We start from the raw sequence: 19,498 nt of genomic DNA, 5'->3' as shown, positions 1-19,498 counted from the left end.
TTATCCCTGAGGTCACACTCATTGACCTTGTCCCAGGTCTTTTTCAGTCTTTCTCTTGCCACCATACCCCCAACATTAACACTTCTCACTTCCTGCACCCAGTTATTGTCCCTCATCCTCGCCACATGCCCAAACCATCTTAGTCTACCTCTTCTCATCACAACACCAATACGCTCCAATTCCATCGTACTTCTCAGCTTTTCCATTGTATGAAAGAATTATGGTAGTGACAATATTGTTGGTAGATACATAATTTCATTCATGTTGGTTTATGCTTCACAGGATGGCTTGGATGATGTAGAAAAGATAGATTCTGGGATGACTTGATATATGTGGTAATTGGTATGGTGAATGATGAGATTGTAGTTCTGGGAGGGAACTTAAATGGTCATCTGGGTGAAGCAGCTCATGGATATGAAGGGGCACATAGGGGATGCACATATGGTATGTTTAGGATGTTATATGTATATGGTACGATGAGGAGGAAATGGAAAATGTGAGTTCATGTAAGTACTTGGGTAGTGTGATGAGTAAGGATGGAAATTTAGAGGGTGAAGTGCTTGAAAGGGTACAACAAGGAAGAAAGGTTGCTGGTTCCTTGAAAGCAGTGATAAGAAGCATGGAAGTGAAAAAGTTACTACATGACAGTATTGTGTACCAACTCTAATGTATGGAACTGAGGCTTGGACCTTGTTGGAGGGACAGAAGTCAAGAGTGAGAGCTGTGGAAATGAGTTATTTGAGAGGAGCATATGGAGTCACATGGAGAGACGGATTGACAAATGAGGAAGTGTAGGATCGTTGTGGTGTAGATGTGGATGTGATAGGAAGTGTAAGGAGGAACATATTGAGGTGGTTTGGCCAAGTGAAAAGCATGGAGAGTGAGAGACTAATGAGGAGAGTGTATGTGAGTGATGTGGAGGAGGGGAGAGGGAGGGGGAGGCCAAGGATGAGAAGAAGGGATGGAGTGGAGAGGGTATATGAGAGAGGGTGTGTGTGAGCTGGGAGCAGGGCAGTGAAATGGCGGGGGACAGGGCGACATGAAGGCGATTTGTTTGTGGCCGCTCCTTACGGGATTAAGGCGTCTGGCAATAGATAGATAGATAGATAGATGTGTATAATAATGTGAGTTGTATGTTCAACTAGTTGGCAACCCTGTGGAGAGACAGCACTGCTGCTTCAAGCTGGTGTCAGTTGGGACTCGCCACTTGTGCTGTAATGACTTTCTATGTTGTTGTTGAGCATTTCCCATTTTTTTTTTGTGTTGTGCATTTGTACTCATATTGGGCAATAATAGAACCTACATTGAAGTGACTCAGTGTTTCTGTGACCCTGCTAAGGGGAAGGTAGTTCCAGGTCCCTGAGAATAAGACACATGGCGTAGTGAGTTACCTAGAGTACAACGTGCAAGTGCATCCACCATTAACAGTCAGTGTTGTGTCCCCTTCACTCCTAATGACATGGGACAACGCCCTTCAGCGGCATTCTGTGTGTGCAGTGCAACATTTTGTGCCGCATATGTGTAGTGCAGTGCTTCAGTGCCAAGTACAGTGCAGTGGTGTTTTATTTTATGATGGTCAGGATCCAAGCGGGAGGAAGGTGTCTGAGAGAGCTGTGGTATACCCCTTCTCTCCACTGTGGCTAGCCACACACTTAGGCTACCAGAGTCTCCCACGCGCCACCACCACCTCCCACATGCGCGCATGCTCACAAGCATTTAACTGTATAAAAGATTTCTTATTCGTGGGTTTTCATCTGTCTGCTTTGCATCAATCCAAGCTGTCGAGGCGTTGACAGCAGAGCAGACCTTGCACACAATCATGCCTAAGGGGCAAAAGAAACTACAGTGGCAACAGAGGTGGATTAGCCCCCTCCTGTGTTGCCATGGGAGGAGAAGAACCCCCCCCCCTCCCATTTTCAAGCCACCTCCCCTCCACAGTCATCAATGGATATTGCAGCTTATTTGTGTTGGTTGGAGGACCAGGAGGAGCAAAGGGCAACACAGGAGCAAGCTACCTCACTTCAACAGTCAACAATGGATATTGCAGCTTTTTTGTGTTGGATGGAGGATCGGGAGGAGTGAAGGGCAGCACAGGAGCGAGCACGTCGCGCAGAGGAAGAGGAGCACCATCGAGAGGAGAAGCAGCATCATGCAGCAAATGAAGCGGCATGCCTTCAAGTCTTCATTTCACAGCTGTGCCCCACACACACCAGCACATCTCCATCCACACTGCCGCAACTAACCATCCCACCTCGCCCAGTCGCTTCCCACGCTCACATCCACCCAATGCGATCGTCAGCCCACCACCAGCACTCCCTCTAGATGTATCTTTTCAAAACTTCAGAGAATGGTGACGCAAGTGTGTAGACTATTCTACGAGGGCTGACTTCCCAAGCTTACCACTCAGGAAACAACTGATCCGGTTACATATGTGCCTCTCTCTTGAGACCCAACACGTGTTGGAGCACAAGCTACAGGTGCCCGAGATGACACGCTCTGTTAATGAGATGCTAGACAAACTGGAGCAGCACATCAAGGGCAAGACAAATGCTGTGCTACGTTGGCTTGAGCTTTTCAGCTGCAGACAGATGGCAGGTGAACCTTTTAATGACTTATATGTTAGGCTCAAGAATGCAGCCAAAGCTATCGAGCTTTCCTGAGGCCAAAGTAAGGTCTGTGAGGAGACTCAGCTCAAGCAAGTGATTGTGATGGGAGCACGAGAGGTTGAGCTAGTCCAACACCTAATCTCACTTGCCTCTACCAGCTTGCTGGATGAGGTGGTACAGGAGTGTCATACTTATGAGGCTACAAGAAACACCGCATGAGCAATAACATCTCCCCTGACGGCAATAAGGGCAACCTTCCAGTACGAGAAGGACAAAAAGAAGACCCACAACATTATGGTAGGCCCACCCATTGCAACGACATGTGACACCCCTTGCACCAGCTGCGGCTGGTTACACAAGGCGCAACCATGCCCAGCCACTTAGCCATAATGCCATAGTTGTGGGCGAATGGGACATTGGTCCAGGCCAGTGAGATGCCCAGCCAGAATTGTTACCTGCAAAATATGAGGTCAAGATGGCCATTACAAGTGCTGCCCTGTTTCCAAGTCCAAACCTCAACGGCAGTGAGGTATGGAGCCTCCACACGCTAGCACAGGGTATACTTAGTCCCCCAATAGTGGTCCATACACCCATGGTCAGAGCCCGAGCCACATCAGGAAAGTGAGCTCCACTTCAAGTACCAGAGTCGAGTGTCCTCAGCCAATCACCATCACCATCACCCATGGCAAGGTGTCAGGACACTTACAAATGCTCCCTGACACTGGCGTTGATGCCACAGTCGTAGGCCTGGATCACTTGCAGCACCTAGACCATTCCAGGCATGATCTCAAACTGCCTTCCAAGGCTAAATGCTTCACAGCTGACTGGTCTGAGATGGCTCCAGCCCTTGGCACATTCAAAGCAAATATTACAATCTAAAAAGGCATCTACAGTGCGGATCGACGTCCATGAAGACATACCGACTCCTTTGCTGTCCTGCTGTGATTGCAGGAGTTGGCAGTCATCTCAGGGGAGTTCCCAAAGCCAGTCCTCAAGTTGACTTATGCCAACAAGTTGCATGATGTCGGCAACAACAAGAGCGGCCCAGCAGTTACACATACACTTGCTGTCGACCCTGACACTGCCCCACCCCTCACCATGTCACCACCACAACCTCTCACCAGCAACACAAGCCCCTCACAGGCAAAGGAATGCTTCATGAGGGAGTTCAGTGATGTGCTTGTGACCAAGGAGGACTTGAAGAATAAGCAACTCAGGAAAATGGTTGATCCACCCATGAAGATCCACCTAAGGGGAGATGCAAAGCCCTTTGCCATACATACCTGTTGCCTGATCCACCTTGCCTTCCGAGAGTCAGTGAAACAAGAGCTGGACTCCATGGTTGCCCAAGGTATCATTACTCCTGTAGGTGACAACCCGTCTCCATGGTGCCACCCCCTTGTAGCTGTTGCCAACGCCAATGGTGGTGTGAGGATCACCAATGACCTGTCCAAGCTGAACAGTCAAGTGTCACATCCAGCGCATCCCTCACCCACTCCCTTTGCCACCATCTGCAGTGTGGACCCGAAGGTGTGATTCTAATTGACAATTGATGCCCTTTTCAGCCATAGGCAAATCTAGCTCGCTGAGGAGGACCAGCCACTGACTACATTCATCACACCATACGGCCATTTCAAATATTGTCGCAGCCCTGTGGGTATTGCTGCAACAGGAGATGCTTTCTGTGTCCAAGGAGATGTAGTATTACAAGATGTGACAAACTGTGTGAAGGTGGTTGATGATGTTCTGTATGATGAGGACTACCTCACACTCTTAAACCGCATCCACGATGTACAGTCCAGGTGCTGGAAACATGGGATCACACTCAACGCAGACAAGTTTATTTTTGCCGCACCTGCAGAATCTTTCTGTGGATGTGTCCTGTCTGTGGATGGCATAGCAGCTGATCCAGAATAGATCAGGCCATAGGAGACTTTGCCACTCCGGGTAACCTTACAGACCTGAGGTCTTTTATGGGTCTTGTGAACCAGTTGGCAGAGTTCTTCCCAGACATCTCAGCAGCTGCACAGCCCTTGTGCCCCCTAATGAGCCCGAAGCGGACATTCCTGTGCATCCCAGATCATGATGTGGCATTCAAGAAAGTGAAGGAGGCCCTCTCAAGTCCACCTATTTTAGCAATGTTTGACTCAACCTTACCTACCGTTTTGCAGACAGATGCATCCCGCCTGCATGGCATTGGCTACGCCTTGTTGCAGGACCATAATGGAGGACAGGTCAGACTTGTCCAATGTGGCTTCAGATTCCTTATGGATGCAGAGACACATTACGTCACAATTGAACTGGAACTGCAGTAAGACCTCACTATAATGGACTAATTGGGGCCCAAGCCATTCCGAAAAATGGGAAATTCCAATAAAAGCGACATCCGAACTTCCCCCTGCTAACCCGGACTTTTTCCAATATATCAGACGTTAGTCCAGATCGCACGAATGGTTTTTAAACTGTTTTGACTACCATTGTGGGACTGTACTGTGTTATAACTTCACCACATTAATCGAATAGTTTAATACATATAATAATACTGTACTCTACACTGATAAACATGTTTTTTATTTACCTCATTGTGTTGAACATAGCTGAAGTGGTCAGGCAGTCCAGACTGCTTCCGGCTGTATCGGACATTTTTCGATATATTGTATAGGAATTTAGTCCAGTAGCTCCTCAGTTCCAATAAAAACTAATTCTGGTCTATTGAAGTCTGTTATATCGAGGTTTTACTGTATTGGCTGTGACATGGACAGCATCAAAGTGCAAGTTTTACTAAACAGGACTGCAATACTGTACATCCCCTTAGTATGCACCTATATGGGCGGCAGAGGACGTCGCGTACTAGGAATCGCGTACAGTAATCCCGCATATTTCGCGGTAGTTATGTTCTTGTAACCCCCGCGAAAATTCAATTCCGCGAATACTCTATTAACAATTGAATCTTACACTTGTGTCCACCTTGCTGCCCATCACACAGTCCATGTCCATACTGATTGCGAGACAATTCGCCGTCAGACAATTCCCCGTCAAAACATGGACGATTCCCCTTCAGAACAATTCGCACCCTGGACGATTTCCTGCCATTCTATAAATATACTAATCAGTACTTTTATCAATATACTTATTATTAATTAATCAATACTTTAATAACTATATTTCAGGGGGATCCAGCAAAGTCTATGTTCAGTAGCGTAGGTTCTGGATATTATTTATTAGTTGCACCTTTAGTCAATAATTAACTTGTTTCTTCCTCGCTGTAGTCGCCTTTGAATTATATTCTAGCGTCACCCATAGCTATCTTCATTAATGAAGGCGAATCGTTTCGTGTTTGTTGTGACTGCGAATTGTCCCGAAACCTCCATACTCATCCCTAAATACCTTCTTACAAGATTGAAAGCACATACTCCATTATGAAGGAAAAACGTAAACACCGTACTGTAATACACAATTATCTACACATTTATTCACAATACAGTACAAAATAAAAAGATGCATTAACTGGTGATAGCAAACACTCGCACGGTCGTTTCTTAGCTTGTCCAGTAAGACAATTTTCTCTGCTAAGGTTATAACTTTTCTTGATCGTTTTGTCACTTTGGAGTTCTTACTAATTGTATTATTAGCCTTTGGTGAGGCTGGCTTACGTCTTGAGGCCATGTGGAAAGCAAGTGGGAGGCAAGAGGCTCATATCATAGTGCGGTTACAAGCACACTAGATACTTAAGGCAGTCAGGCGTGGACTGAGGAATGCGAGGCAGAAAGCAGTGTTGCCATATCCAAACAACGAAATTATGCTACAGCAATGCAAAAATTATGCTAGATTGAGCAAATTTGTTCCAAGTAAAAAATGAATTATGCTGACTTGAAGCTAAATGATAAAATTCTATACATATTCGTGCAACATATTAATTATGTATTGTTTACTATGAAAATATTAAAATGAACCTACATACAGTAAGAGGATAAATATCGGTTTTCTGCCCATACTGCTTTTTCCCACGAAACTTACGTTTTTCTGATGGATTTTGATGTGATTCATTCGATTTTGAGCATCATTTCCGTCGGAAATAACCAGATTTTGAGATATGACCCCCCCCATCCCCCTGCAATAATGGGGGATCTTTGGGGAATCGGGGGTTATAGGGAGGGGGGGGAACACAGAAAATGGTCATTCCCGACTGAAATGAAGCTGAAAATCGAATGAATCATACCAAAATCCATCAGAAAAACCTAGGTTTCATGGGTAAAGTACAAAGCTCAAACTTATCCTAACCGAACCTAACCTAAAACCTAACCTAACCTAACCTAACCTAACCAAATCCAACCCAACCAAGCCCAAACTGAAAGTAACCAACTATTCAAACATCTTCTTACCTTATTCGTCTCTCTCTCTCTCTCTCTCTCTCTCTCTCTCTCTGATTTGTAGCTTTTATAAAATTATTCCAAAAATATTCCATTCCATTCTAAATTATGCTAGAATGATTCTAAAACTTCTAATATGCTAAAAAATATTCCAGACTCGAAAATTTGATCAAAATTATGCTAAAAGAATAAAATTATGCTAGATATGGTAACACTGGCAGAGGGGCCGCGGGAAAGGGACAGAGGGTGGCGTGAGTTTACTGCGCTACAATTGGAAGCTGCGGGAATTTCAAATTTTTTGTTTTCTGTATATTCAATGATATTTTAGTTGAACTTATTAATGCTAAGAAAATCCGCGAGAGGGCAAAACCGTACACAAAAAATCCGCAAAAAATGCAGGATTACTGTACTGTGAATACATAAACTTGGGAAAAATTACATATGGGCAGTACCCTCTGTCATGGGCAACCCTTGAGACACCTTTCAGACTGAAGTATTGTACTATACAGTACAGGGAAACTATCTAAGACGTATTACCTAAGATAAAGTAAACCAACAAGATTATGGCTTTACTAGATAAATCAACAAGGATATGGCTTTACTAAACCAACAAGAATATGGCTGCTCACCTTTACCTGTTATTGCTTCTTGGGGGGGCAATGTCGCGTACTCAGCGTAACCCCGGATTTGGGCCACTCTTCACTGCCCATCTCGCTTACAGGGAGTTCAATTTGCGTACTAATTAAAAAACACACTAAATTAAAAAAAAATTGGTCCTCGCATACAAGGGGGATCGCGTACTCGGAACTCGCGTACTGTGGAGATGTACTGTATATTGAACTTAGCACTGACCACTGCCCACTCACACCAATCCTTAACCATTACTCACTGGATGCGATAAAGAATCCCCACCTCCAGTGTGTGAAGAAGCTCTTACCATACCAATTTACAGGAAATTGGTAAGCAGGTAAACAGCTCTGCATTCCAGATGCCCTCTCCCCTTATCCCCTCAGTCATCCCAGGCCTGAGGATGACATGCGAGCACAGAGACAAGTATCTTCATCAGGACAGTTGTCATGCTTCAGACAGTGTGCTCCCTAGCCAGATCTCAGTGTCAGGAGCCTTCCTCTGATGACAAAGTTATGGAGGACTTCCAGAAAGCAGCCCAAGACAACCCGTCCTACACAAGGCTCCCAGACTGTGTGAAGAACGGCTTCCCTCACCACTGCTATGACCTCCCCACAACACTGCTCCTGTACTGAGAGATAAGAAAGGATCTCTACACCGATGGAGACCTTATACTTTACGAGGCACGTGTCGTTGTTCCCACAGCCCTGCATCGCACCATCTTGGCCTTCCTCCATGACAGCCGTAGCTGGACAGAGGCCATCAAGAGACGTGCGAGGCAGACTGTCTACAGGCCTGGCATTAACACAGACATCACCAACACAGTTCAAGCATGTGAGCCATGCCAGGTACTCCAGCCCAGCCAGCAGCAGGAACCACTACATTCTCAGAACATCCCTACCAGACCCTTTGAGTCTCTGTCAACTGACTTCTTCAGTGTTGCAGGGAAGTCCTACATAGTCATAGCTGACTGCCTTCCAGGCTGACCTGTTGCCATGACCCAGGGCCATGACATAATGTCTGCTGACACCATACTCCAGTTCCGGCGCTTCTTTCGTGACGTAGGCATCCCCATGCAACTCAGGACTGACAGAGGGCCTCAGTTCTCAAGCCAGGACTTCACAACATTTTTAGACCACTGGAGAGTCTGTCACATGATCTCATCACACTACCCACAGTCCAGTGGCCACACCGAGACTGCTGTCAAGTCTGTGAAGCATCTTATTCTCAAGGTGGCCCCAATCTCATGGTGGCCCCATCTGGCTATATTGGCTGTGAGGGCTTCAGTCGGGGTCTCATAGAGCTTTGCAGCATCCCTAACCACACCAGACACTCCCCAGCACAACTTTTGTATGGACCCCTCCTCTGCTTGTTTGCCTGCCCACCTGGAGCCCTTCAAGAAGAAGTGGCAAGTCAAGACGGAGGAATGTGACTGCCGAGCCACCAAATGCGTTCGTGATGTCATGACCTGATCCAGTCGACTTACCCGTCCCCTCCCCAGGTTGCAGATTAGTGACCAGGTTGCGCATCCAGGACTTAACTTCACACTGCTGGGACAGGGTGGGCACCATTATGGGCATTGGCAAGTCACGGGACTACCAGGTCAGGCTTCCCAATGGCCGTGTGTGGTGGAGGGTCTGCCGCGTCCTCCGCCCAGTGCAGTTCCCCAGTTGCTGAATGAGGAGCGTGACTGGAACAGGGAAGGTTTGTCAGCAGATCCAGTTTCCGGCCCTTGGCCTTTGATTGATGCTGCTACTGTGAGCAGCCCAATAGACAGGATGCAGTTGGCATCATGGCAGGTATGTCGGGGTTGACTGCTGAAATGCTGAAGGCCTCAGGAATATAGGAGTAAAGTTAGTTACCAGTTTGATAAATACAGTTTATGAGTGTGTTGATCTAGAAGACTAGCTGAAGAGTGTGATCTGGGGGAGGCGATGGCTGAACCGGTAGAGAGGTGGCCTGCAGTCCTAATGGACCCAGGATCGAATCCTGGCTGGGGCAGGGAACAGTTTAAGGATTTGAATTTCCTAAAAGCAGACTTTCCTGATCTACCAGATGACTCGCCGACATGTCGTAAAAATACCCCCGCTAATGCCAATACACCAGTCCTGTATGACATCCCTAAAATGTATTCAATATGGATGGTGGGTGTTAGTGCTGAAGTGGTGACATGTGGAGGTGTAGGAGGACTGCTGGGCCTTGGAATAGGTCACTGCTCCCGAGAAATAGGCCCTGAAGCTTTGTCCAGAGTTAGACAAAAAAAAAAAAAAAAAAAAAAAAAAAAACTGTACACAAGGGGAAGGATGATATTCTGGGAAGAGGAAGTTGCAGAGGCATAAAACTTATGGACCAGATAATGAAGGTCATGGAGAGAGTCCTGGAAGGTATGATTAGGGAAAGAGTGAATATTGATAAGATACAGTTTAAGGTTATGCCAGGCAAGGGGACCACTTATGCCATACTCATAGTTTGACAGTGTCAGGAAAAATATGTAGGAAAGAAAAGGGATATGTACTTTGCTTTTGTTGGTTTGGAGAAGGTCTTTGACAGAGTCCCTAGGAGGTGGTGAAGTGGACAGTGAGGGAGTTTGGGAATGGGGAGTGGCTGGTTACGAGTGGTTGTGGGTGCTTGTACCCAGGTGAGGGTGAATGGAGATTTGCATGATGAATTTTCCATGAATGTTGGCATGCATCAGGGGTCAGTCTTGGATCCCTTATTGTTTGTCTTGGTGCTGGAAGTTCTCTCACATGCCTTCAGAAATGGATTCGCATGGGAGATGTTGTATGCTGATGACTTGGTGTTGATTGCAGAGAATGAAAGGGAAACAGAGGAAAGATTTAGGAAACTGAGAGATGCAATGGGGCACAGGTGTTTGAGAGTAAATGTGGATACAACAAAAGTGATGATATCTAGTGCTGGTGGTGGTACTGGCAGAGAAGAGGGAGTGGCCAAGGTCATGTGTGGTTTGTCACAAGGGTGTGGGATGTAATTCCATCTTGCGCAGTATTTGTTTTAAGTGGGTGCATAAGAGATGTAGCAGTATTACAGGTGGACTGCAATTGCAGGTAATGCTAATTTTGTTTGTGCGATGTGTTAGGGAGAGTTTGTGTGTGATGTGTTAGGGAGAGTTTATAGAAATTGTCAGGCATGAAAGGCATTGATCTTGCTTATGAATCTCTTGAGTGTATGGCAGAGTTTTGTTATTCTAGAGACGTTTGTGCTAGAGGAGGAACTGGAGCTAGCTCTTTGGCTAGGTGTAGGAGTGGTGGAGGAAGTTCAGGGAACATTTGCTTCTCTTCACATTGGGAGTGCCCTCCCTCCTTGCTAAGGGATCTTTTTAGTGTATGCGGCATGTGTTAGGAGCATAATGCTGTATGGTAGTGAGACCTGAGCAGTAAAGGAAGAGGATATTCATAGGTTCATTTGTACAGAAATGATGATGATTAGATGGCTTTATAGTGCATCCTTGAATGCGAGGCCTGGGGGGACTAGGTTTATGAATGAAGCATTGAGAGGAAGGCTGGGACTGGAGTGTTTTGGTGCTGTGATGAGGAGGGGCAGACTGAGTTGGTTTGAGCATGTGGAGAGGATAGAGGATGACAATTGTGTTCTGAAAGTGAGAACTGCAAATGTCAGGGGTGAGGTTGTGAGAGACAGACTGAAAAAGACCTGGGATGAGGTCATAGAGTGTGACCTCAGGGATAAGATACTGAAAAGGGAGGTTGCTAGAGACTGAGCAGCCTGGAGAGCCGCCATTAGGTGACCAATGCCGATGCATGCAAGCATGTTGAAGCATCAATGAATGATATTGTTGTAATAAGTTAAGGGGACCCAGAGGTAATTTGTGGCCACCCCATCTGGGATTAAGGTTTCTTGGTAATTGATAGATACTGTAGATAAATAGATAAGCATATTCTACTGTGCTGTATAACCTCTTTAGTGTTTTCAATTCTGGTTCATATGTGTTTTTGTTTTCATGTGGTACTAATTAGTACTATAAATTTTCTTTCAGTGTCCAGCTGTTGATAAGTAAGAGTCAGACTGATACCCCTGACACTAACACTGCGAACCATGTTTGCAACATTGATATGGAGCTCCACAACAAATCACTGCAAATTAATTCGCAGATCCAAAAGGTTTGGATGAATTGGGTCTGTAGAATTAATTGTATTTATGTACAGTATTTCATTTGTGAGAATTCATAGATTCATAAGGTTTAGATATGTCATTTTATGGCATTTTTGTATTTAATTCATAAAATGGAAAAAAGTTGATGTTTTCAATAAGCTTTTATGTTAAAAGAAAAATTGATGTCATATACAGTCACCACTCACATAACACGAGAATATTGTAACAGGAAGGTCCCACTTTATGAGATTTCTGCATTATAGAGCCATATGTTTAGATGTTAAAGGGTTTCGTGCTACCCAAGCCAGTCCCAGGTTCACCGTTTGGGGCAGTTTTCAGGGATTTTTCCCAGGACATTTGCCTACCTAATCATGACCTCATTATATACAAATACTGGAGGATTCATTACCTTGAATGGAAGGGGTTGTGGGCTTGCTGGAGGGAGGGGGAGTGGGGTTCCGAGGCAGGGCAGGATTCCTACTGGTCCCCACTACGGCCCTCTTGCCACACTGACTCCATAGAGTCCTTATCTGAGGAAATAGGTAAATCTTGTACATCCGCAGTCCTCTTCTGCAACTCTTCTGCCTCATGCATAAACCCCTCAAAGTCAAGGGAACCCACAGACATAGCATCTGCCTCTGGCTTTTACTGCTATGGCATCTGTTGAGGACAAAAATACTGGGTGAGTAGAGTCTGGTGGCGTTGTCTTATTTTCTCATGCCTTAGCTCTTCATACGGTCGCATTGCACTCAACACAGTGTCCAGCATATCAGCCTTCTGAACCTCATCCACGCCATGATGGCTTCCTTGAGTGCCTCTGCACCAGCCAAAATGTTATTTATGCGAACCATGGTCATAACTGGCGCGATGGTTCATGCCTCAGCCTGATCCCCCTGCTTCTCTGCCTCACTGTGTTCCCTGGCCAGCTTGTCAGTGCATTGCATGGTGTCCTCGGGCGCCATGTTGTCATCAACAACCTCAACCAAATCCTCCTCTTGCACCACCTCACAGCCTGGTGCAGCACTGCACGCTCTTACTGGTTCCTGCCGCACAACCTATAGTGACTGCACCTCACCACCCCAAACGGCGCACAACTCAGGTGCCAGCTTTCGTCAGGCATGATTTATTGTTTGCCACAGACACCAAATCCCATGCCTTAGGAATGTTCATGACAACATTCCTCATATTGCAGTTTTTCCAAAAAGCTGTGACATTTAAAAGGCAACGCTGTGAAGGGTCAGGCTGAGGCACATGAGAAGAACTGGGCACTGGTTTAGCCTGGTCAGGCTGAGACACACGGGAGGGAACTGGCTGGGGATCTGCTGGGTCATCCAGAACTTCCTCATCAGACAATGACGCCTCACTTCCTCGTCACCATCAAGCACTTCCTCCTGGAGATGTTTCTCCTCACAATTGTCTGTGACCCCCCTCAGATACTCAGACAAGATCATCTCATAATGGTACAGTACTTCAAACAAGCTATCACTTCCCAGTCTAGGCGTTGCAGGAGGGAAGTCGGGTTACCTGGCAAAAACACAACCTTAACACTTTGATGTAAACCCTCCAAGTAGGCTGGGTGCCCTGGTGTGTAATCAAGCATCAACAGGATTTTAAACGGTATGCCCAACTCCTCATGCCTTCTGTTTACATCAGGAATAAAATGTTTCTTGTACCACCTTTTCAAACTATCCCTTGTCATTCATCCTGACTTTGATTTCTCCCAATAAACCCCGGAATCATTCATGTGTTTCAGCTGCTTAAAGCACTTGTTTTTTAACTTTACTTACAAGTAATAACCTTATATTATGGCCTCCAACATTGCAAAACAAAAGTAGGGTGATGCTTACCTATTCAACTTTCCTACCCCTGCCCTGCCTGTGTTCTTTCGAGATATATGTAGTCCTAGGCATCTCCTTGTATCGCAGCCCCATTTCATCTGTGTTATAAATTTGCTCAGCAGCATAACCCTCATCCCTGATGATTTCCTTTAGGACATCCACGAACATCTCTGTTGCTCCGGCATCTGCTGACACTCATTCTCCTGTCATCTGTACTCCTAGTCCTTCCTGTTCTTAAACTTGCCAAACCAGCCACTCGACTCCTTAAATCTGCTTGGGGGTCGGGACAGTTTACAGCAGACCACAGCATAAAGGTGGTGGGCCGTCCTTCTTATGTTAATGGAGTCAATTGGAACTCCTTCCCTCTTCCTTCGGTTCAAGTATATGACCAGGAACCTCTCCATCATTACAAGTGCAGGGTCAGACAATCAAATCCTCTGGTTCATAGGAGATCCCCCTAGGCCTGCACGGTCTTCATAATGGCATCCTTCTTCCCCAGGATCGTATGAATAGTTGACTCGGTGACCTGATACACCTTGGCGATGGCACAAATATGTTCTTCTTTCTCCTTCTGCTTGATGACATCAAGTTTCTGCTCCTGGGTCAGACTTTTTTGACGTCTCACTGGGTTATGGTGCGGTGGCATGGTCGAGTTGGGTCAGGTGGCAAAAAAGAGAGAGAGCGAGAGGGAGGGTGAGCAAAGATAACGCACAGCACACGTGCAGCCAGAGTGCAGGGAGAGCATTGGCTCGACTGGGGCAGGAATGCTCAGTGGACCATGATGACACCGCGTGCAGACACATGATAGCCATACATCATAGGCGATGCAACCTGCGCTATGAGGATCGCCACCTGCATGATGTCTGTTCACACCATGTTATGACCCTATTTTTTCACATCATGACTGTTTAAACCACAATTTGTGGCCTCTGGCCGTGTAATCTCTATTGTCGCAGTGTAGCATGGTTATCAAAAAAATGGACAGCTTCCTCTTCTTGTGTTATATCTATCGTATTCGCATTTTGACCATTTTTTGGCCTCTTAAATTTGCCTTCTGTGTTATGTGAGTTTCACGCACTATGATCACATGTTGTGCACGCGGTGACTGTACTGTTGTCTTACAGATGAAGACCTAGTTTATAATAGATGTACTTTAGAGAGTTGTTTGGAAGGATGAGGAGTGAAAATTGGTTTTGTGTCCTCATGTCATTAAAAGTGTTAATGTCTTGTGTGTAGGTGTACGAGAGGTTGAGGAGTGAAGGCCTAAGTGAGAGAGGTGCTGTGGTAGGCCGAGTGCAGGAAACCTCACGTGCCATATCCACCCTGGTTGCTGACCATGGGATAGCAGGTGTAGCTGCCATTACCTGTGCTCTCCTAAATTCACTCACACAGATTACCAGTGCCAGGTAAGATGATTAAATTCATTGCCTTATTCACTGTATTGCTCTTTTTTTTTTTTTTTTTTCCCCATCACCTGTGGGAAATACAACCATAAGAATGATGTGTGGCTGCAGGCTTAGTAACCGACTACACGCAACTCTGTAACAGGGAACACAGCTGAACATAACCTATGCAAAATCCATACTGATACTGTAATTGATCTTTTTCTTCCTAAATTTGCTTCTGTCAATAGTTTTCAGCAACTGGTATGGAGTAATCAAGTAATTTTGCATATGGTTAAGCTTCCTTCTGTTTTAAATCAGCACTAGCTTCAGTATGGGGTTTCCCTAATTTGATGCAGAGCATTATTCTGAAAAGTTTTTTAAATGTTTTACCATTTTCCATATTGTTCGTTCCATTTCAGTTCGCTTTATCCAAGATCATTATTGCTGTAGGAAGTTCATTTTACCTTATGGTTATTTATTTAATTTTTTTTCATAGACTGATCTTCCACTTCCTTCCATTTATATATATATAGGCAAGGCAAGAGACATAATACTTCTGAGGAGAGGAATGATTGGACAGTTGATTAGTGTTCTGGAAGGTAAATTAATGAACTTATAAAGTGAGGAAGGCACTGAAAGACTGCCTACTGTTCCTTATGTACATGACATCTGAACACTTGGTGTGGGAGTAAAGATGTCAGTGATTTGAGTGCAGTACATGAGATGAGTTCCTTAGAGTAACTGTTGAGATACGAGTTACCTGTGGGTGGGTGGGGGAAGAGGGAAGAGGCAGGATGGTGATAAATGTATATGAAAACTTTAGTGTAGTGTGAAGAACAGACACATGGTAAGTGGGGGGGGGGGAATTCTTACCTCTCTCAAGAAGCCATTGAAAGCATTCAACTAAATTGCATCTTTCAAGAACCACCGAGAGACATTGATCTCTCAGAAACTACCCTACTATGAGAGATAGCCTATAACCCAGCAAGACTGTGATGCAATCCCCACCATTCCCTAGTACAGTACAAACACAAAATACAATTCGCAAACAATTCAGAATGCCTACACTGCAGTGCAACTCCCCACACCACGACACATTTATCTCATGCACCACACTTTCACAGCAGAGACAGTACTTCAACAAACCTCAACAAGAGACCTCAGGGAGTAACTGGTTGAAGTAGCTAGCTTCCTGCAGTCCACCAGGTTCATGTATAGATGAACCTGGATTTATAACAGCAACAACAGACCCCCCTAACCAAATATGGAACACATTCCATAATTCTTGTCAGTGTGTTTTACTCTTCTGGATGAAGTAATATTATGGATTTGATGGCAAACTGCTGGATCTGTTCTTGCTAATCAGAGCTTGTGGACATGATGCCATACCTAGTAGGCCCTCTTTTCTCCTGCATCTTTTTAAAAAAACAAGCCTCTGGCAAGGGTAAAGCTTGTCCTTTTGTAATCTTCCCCCACACCCCACAGCCCCTAGTGCATCTAAATTTCCGGATGGCATAAAAAGATTATAGTGTTAAAATAAACATTTGAAAAACTGGAGATAATAATATTAATATATACTTCACAGTAGTAGTAGTAGTAGTATTGTAGTTGTTCCCTAGGCAGTCTGGCCGAACATCCCTGAGTCCCTAAGGAAGGCCATGGCCGAGACCGGGCTTTCCCACAGAGCTCTCAAGGAGTATATGTTGTGTTGTTGACATGGATGATTGTGTGCAATGCAGTCTTCCATAATGTGCTTAATAGTATGGGGTGCTGTGTTACATTTTGGACAGGCATCAGCGAAGGAGTCATCCAGCCTCTCCTGGTAACTTAAGAGGGCTGGATGATGCCCACATCTCAGCCTGGTCAGGTGGACCCTTTCCTCACGTGGGAGATAGGATTCAGAAGGGTGGATATCAGGAGGCTGTGCATGCAGCTGCGTGTTATCTTTAAGTGACTGAATGGAACGGTGAGTGATATGAGTATGGATATGTTTCTGGAAGCTGGTCTGCAGTGGGCGAGGGAAGAGAAATGACAGTATTTGTGTATGATATCGTGTGCTGGGTGTTGTTATGATGTTCCTTGGTGTGTGTGGATGTGGTGCCATGTAGTGTAGTGGATGTTGTGGGTTTGTGGAGGCTGCTGCGAGAATTTGGGTTCCTCTCATGTCTAGATGATCCTTGACTTTGAGGACAATGGTTCCATGAAGTAGGTGGGCTGTGGGTGTAGTAGCTGTGCAGCCTGTGATTATATTTAGGGCCTTGTTCTGTATGGTTTATAGAATGTTGTGTTTTAGTGAGGGTAGGAGCCCAAGCAGGGCTTGCATAATTCATCACTGAACATATATATTGTTTGTATACTGTAGTGGTGCTTTCTTTGTTGTGTCCAAATGTTGTATGGGCAAATGACCTCAAGGCATTGAGTCTTGGTGTTATTTTCTTTACAATGTTTGTGATGTGTTGTTTAAATGACATTGATGTACAGTCAACCCTCGGCTATCACGGGTTTTGCTATTGCGTTTCATGGCTATCACGGACAGGTGAAATGCAACACGATTACCTTTATCGCGACCTCAAATACTGCTATCGCGGACGATGGTCGGCCAGAAACATTCAAATCGCGCGGGCTCCGCCCATGCGTATACTCGCGCCGTGATTGGCGCGACGTCACAGGCTACCCGAGCGCTGATTGGCCCAAGACATGGTTACAGCTACCCATCCTTCCCGCCAAGGCTCAGAGAGAGTCCGCGTTACCAGTCGACAGCAGCTATAGCCGTGAAGACCTATTGCTCAACCACAATGGCCACCAATACCCCATCCAACCCTCCTACCATTGGTGCATGTAACGCGGCTAACCCAGGACGGCAAGTGAGGAAGAGGAAGAACCTGCCTTATGCTCAGAAACTGGAAATTGTGCGGCTGATCGACGGTGGTGAGAGCAAGTGCAGCGTGGGGAAGAAATTTGGTATCAACGAGTCCACGGTCTGAGGAATCTACCAGAAACGAGAGGAGTAGACTGTAGCACCAGTCGAACAGGGCAGTACTCCCGAGGTTGATGGCAAGCTGGTGATAGGGAGAGCTGGAGCTCCCGTTTCACCAGCCCTCAGGACTTGATCCTGACCATCTCCCTTTTCTGAACATTTTCAGTGAATTCATTTACACAGAGAGTAGGCCAGCATGCTCTCATGATACCTCTACCTTCAACTGTCTACACCACACTACATGCGCATAACATATCACACCTTCTATTCACATCTTTAGTAATGGCCGCTGCAATCTCACAATCAAATGAGGTGGTATCTCGGATTGCCACCACCGGCAGGGTAGGGCTGGAGGCACAGGGTCCTGCTATCAAGCGACTGTGCCAGCAGCGACTGTTGCTATTTCCGGAAAAACTCGTCGGCGAAGAGGTGACGGTGTGGCCTTATTCTTTACCAACATCCGCGGCCTTACCACGAATTTAAACTCAGTTCATTTTTTCCTTCAGTCCATATCCCCTTTGGCCCTTTCCTCACAGAACCACAAATCTCACCTCTACCGATATATCTCCATTTTGTTTTCCCGGTTACCATCTCCTTACAAACTTTGAAACAAGGGCGGCACCTGTTGTTATATCAAATCCCAATATGCAGTTGATACTATTTTAAACTTCACTTCATCCAGTTTTGATTACTCATTATATAAATTAAATTGCCAAAACATTACCAAATATATCTGTGTAGTTTATCGTTCCCCCAATGCTTCTTCGGAACCCAGTGTATTTGATTCCATATCCACTCAGTTGAGTAACCTTGACCTTGCCCTTGGCAATGAAATTACCATTTTGGGTGATTTTAACATACACAATGTTGAATGGCTATTGCATTCTGTCCGGACTGACGACGCTGGTCTAGAATGCGAGCTATTTGCGGAATCGTTTAATCTCACCCAGTTGGTAAAGCAACCAACCAGAATACCTGATAACCCTGACCATAATGCCCATCTCTTGGATTTATTCTTGACAAATAATCCAGATCAATACAGGATAGAGGTACTGTCACCACTTGGATCCTCTGACCACAATCTCATCAAAGCCTCATTAGTTAACCCTCCTACACCTCCCCATTCCCGATGGCACTTTGACAGGGCAGACTGGGATGGATTTAGAAATTATCTTGCTGATGTTCCATGGCAGTCTTTCTTCTCTAGTGATCCCAATTCTACCCAGTCCCACATTTGTGACTTAATACTAGCTGGTATGGATTTATTCATACCAAGTCAACAATTCACTAAAAGATCAAACTCTCCAAAATGGTTTGATGGCAATTGTGCCAGAGCAACAGCCCAAAAGTCATTAGCATATAACTCTTACTTAAAATCAAAAACACCTGAATCACTCTCCCAATTTAAAATTGCTAGAAATCATGCAAAAGCTGTATTAAATCTATCTAAATCAAACTTTCTTCAAAAGCAAGCATCAAAACTACTTAACAACCCTAATGACAATAGAATATTCTGGTCAACTCTTAATTCTTTCAATAATAACTTTAACAAGTCATCTTCCATTCC

The 19,498-nt window shown here is 45.3% G+C and overlaps 1 protein-coding gene across 1 annotated transcript in view; it reads left to right on the top strand.

The window, feature by feature from the left end:
- nonC (serine/threonine-protein kinase Smg1) overlaps positions 1-19,498 on the top strand; it is a 1,312,439-nt gene that overhangs the window by 1,144,962 nt on the left and 147,979 nt on the right. Inside the window, exons 49-50 of the mRNA XM_080284159.1 lie at positions 11,616-11,739; positions 14,806-14,975. Coding sequence (XP_080140285.1) covers positions 11,616-11,739; positions 14,806-14,975 — 294 coding nt within the window. The remainder of the gene's footprint in view (positions 1-11,615; positions 11,740-14,805; positions 14,976-19,498) is intronic.

Source organism: Coenobita brevimanus, chromosome 100 (genome assembly GCF_032717465.1).
Source record: "Coenobita brevimanus isolate Jiangsu-jjx chromosome 100, ASM3271746v2, whole genome shotgun sequence".
In the NCBI taxonomy this organism is placed as follows: domain Eukaryota; kingdom Metazoa; phylum Arthropoda; class Malacostraca; order Decapoda; family Coenobitidae; genus Coenobita; species Coenobita brevimanus.
Note: the sequence above shows the minus strand (reverse complement) of the source record. Positions and strands in the feature narration are given on the sequence as shown.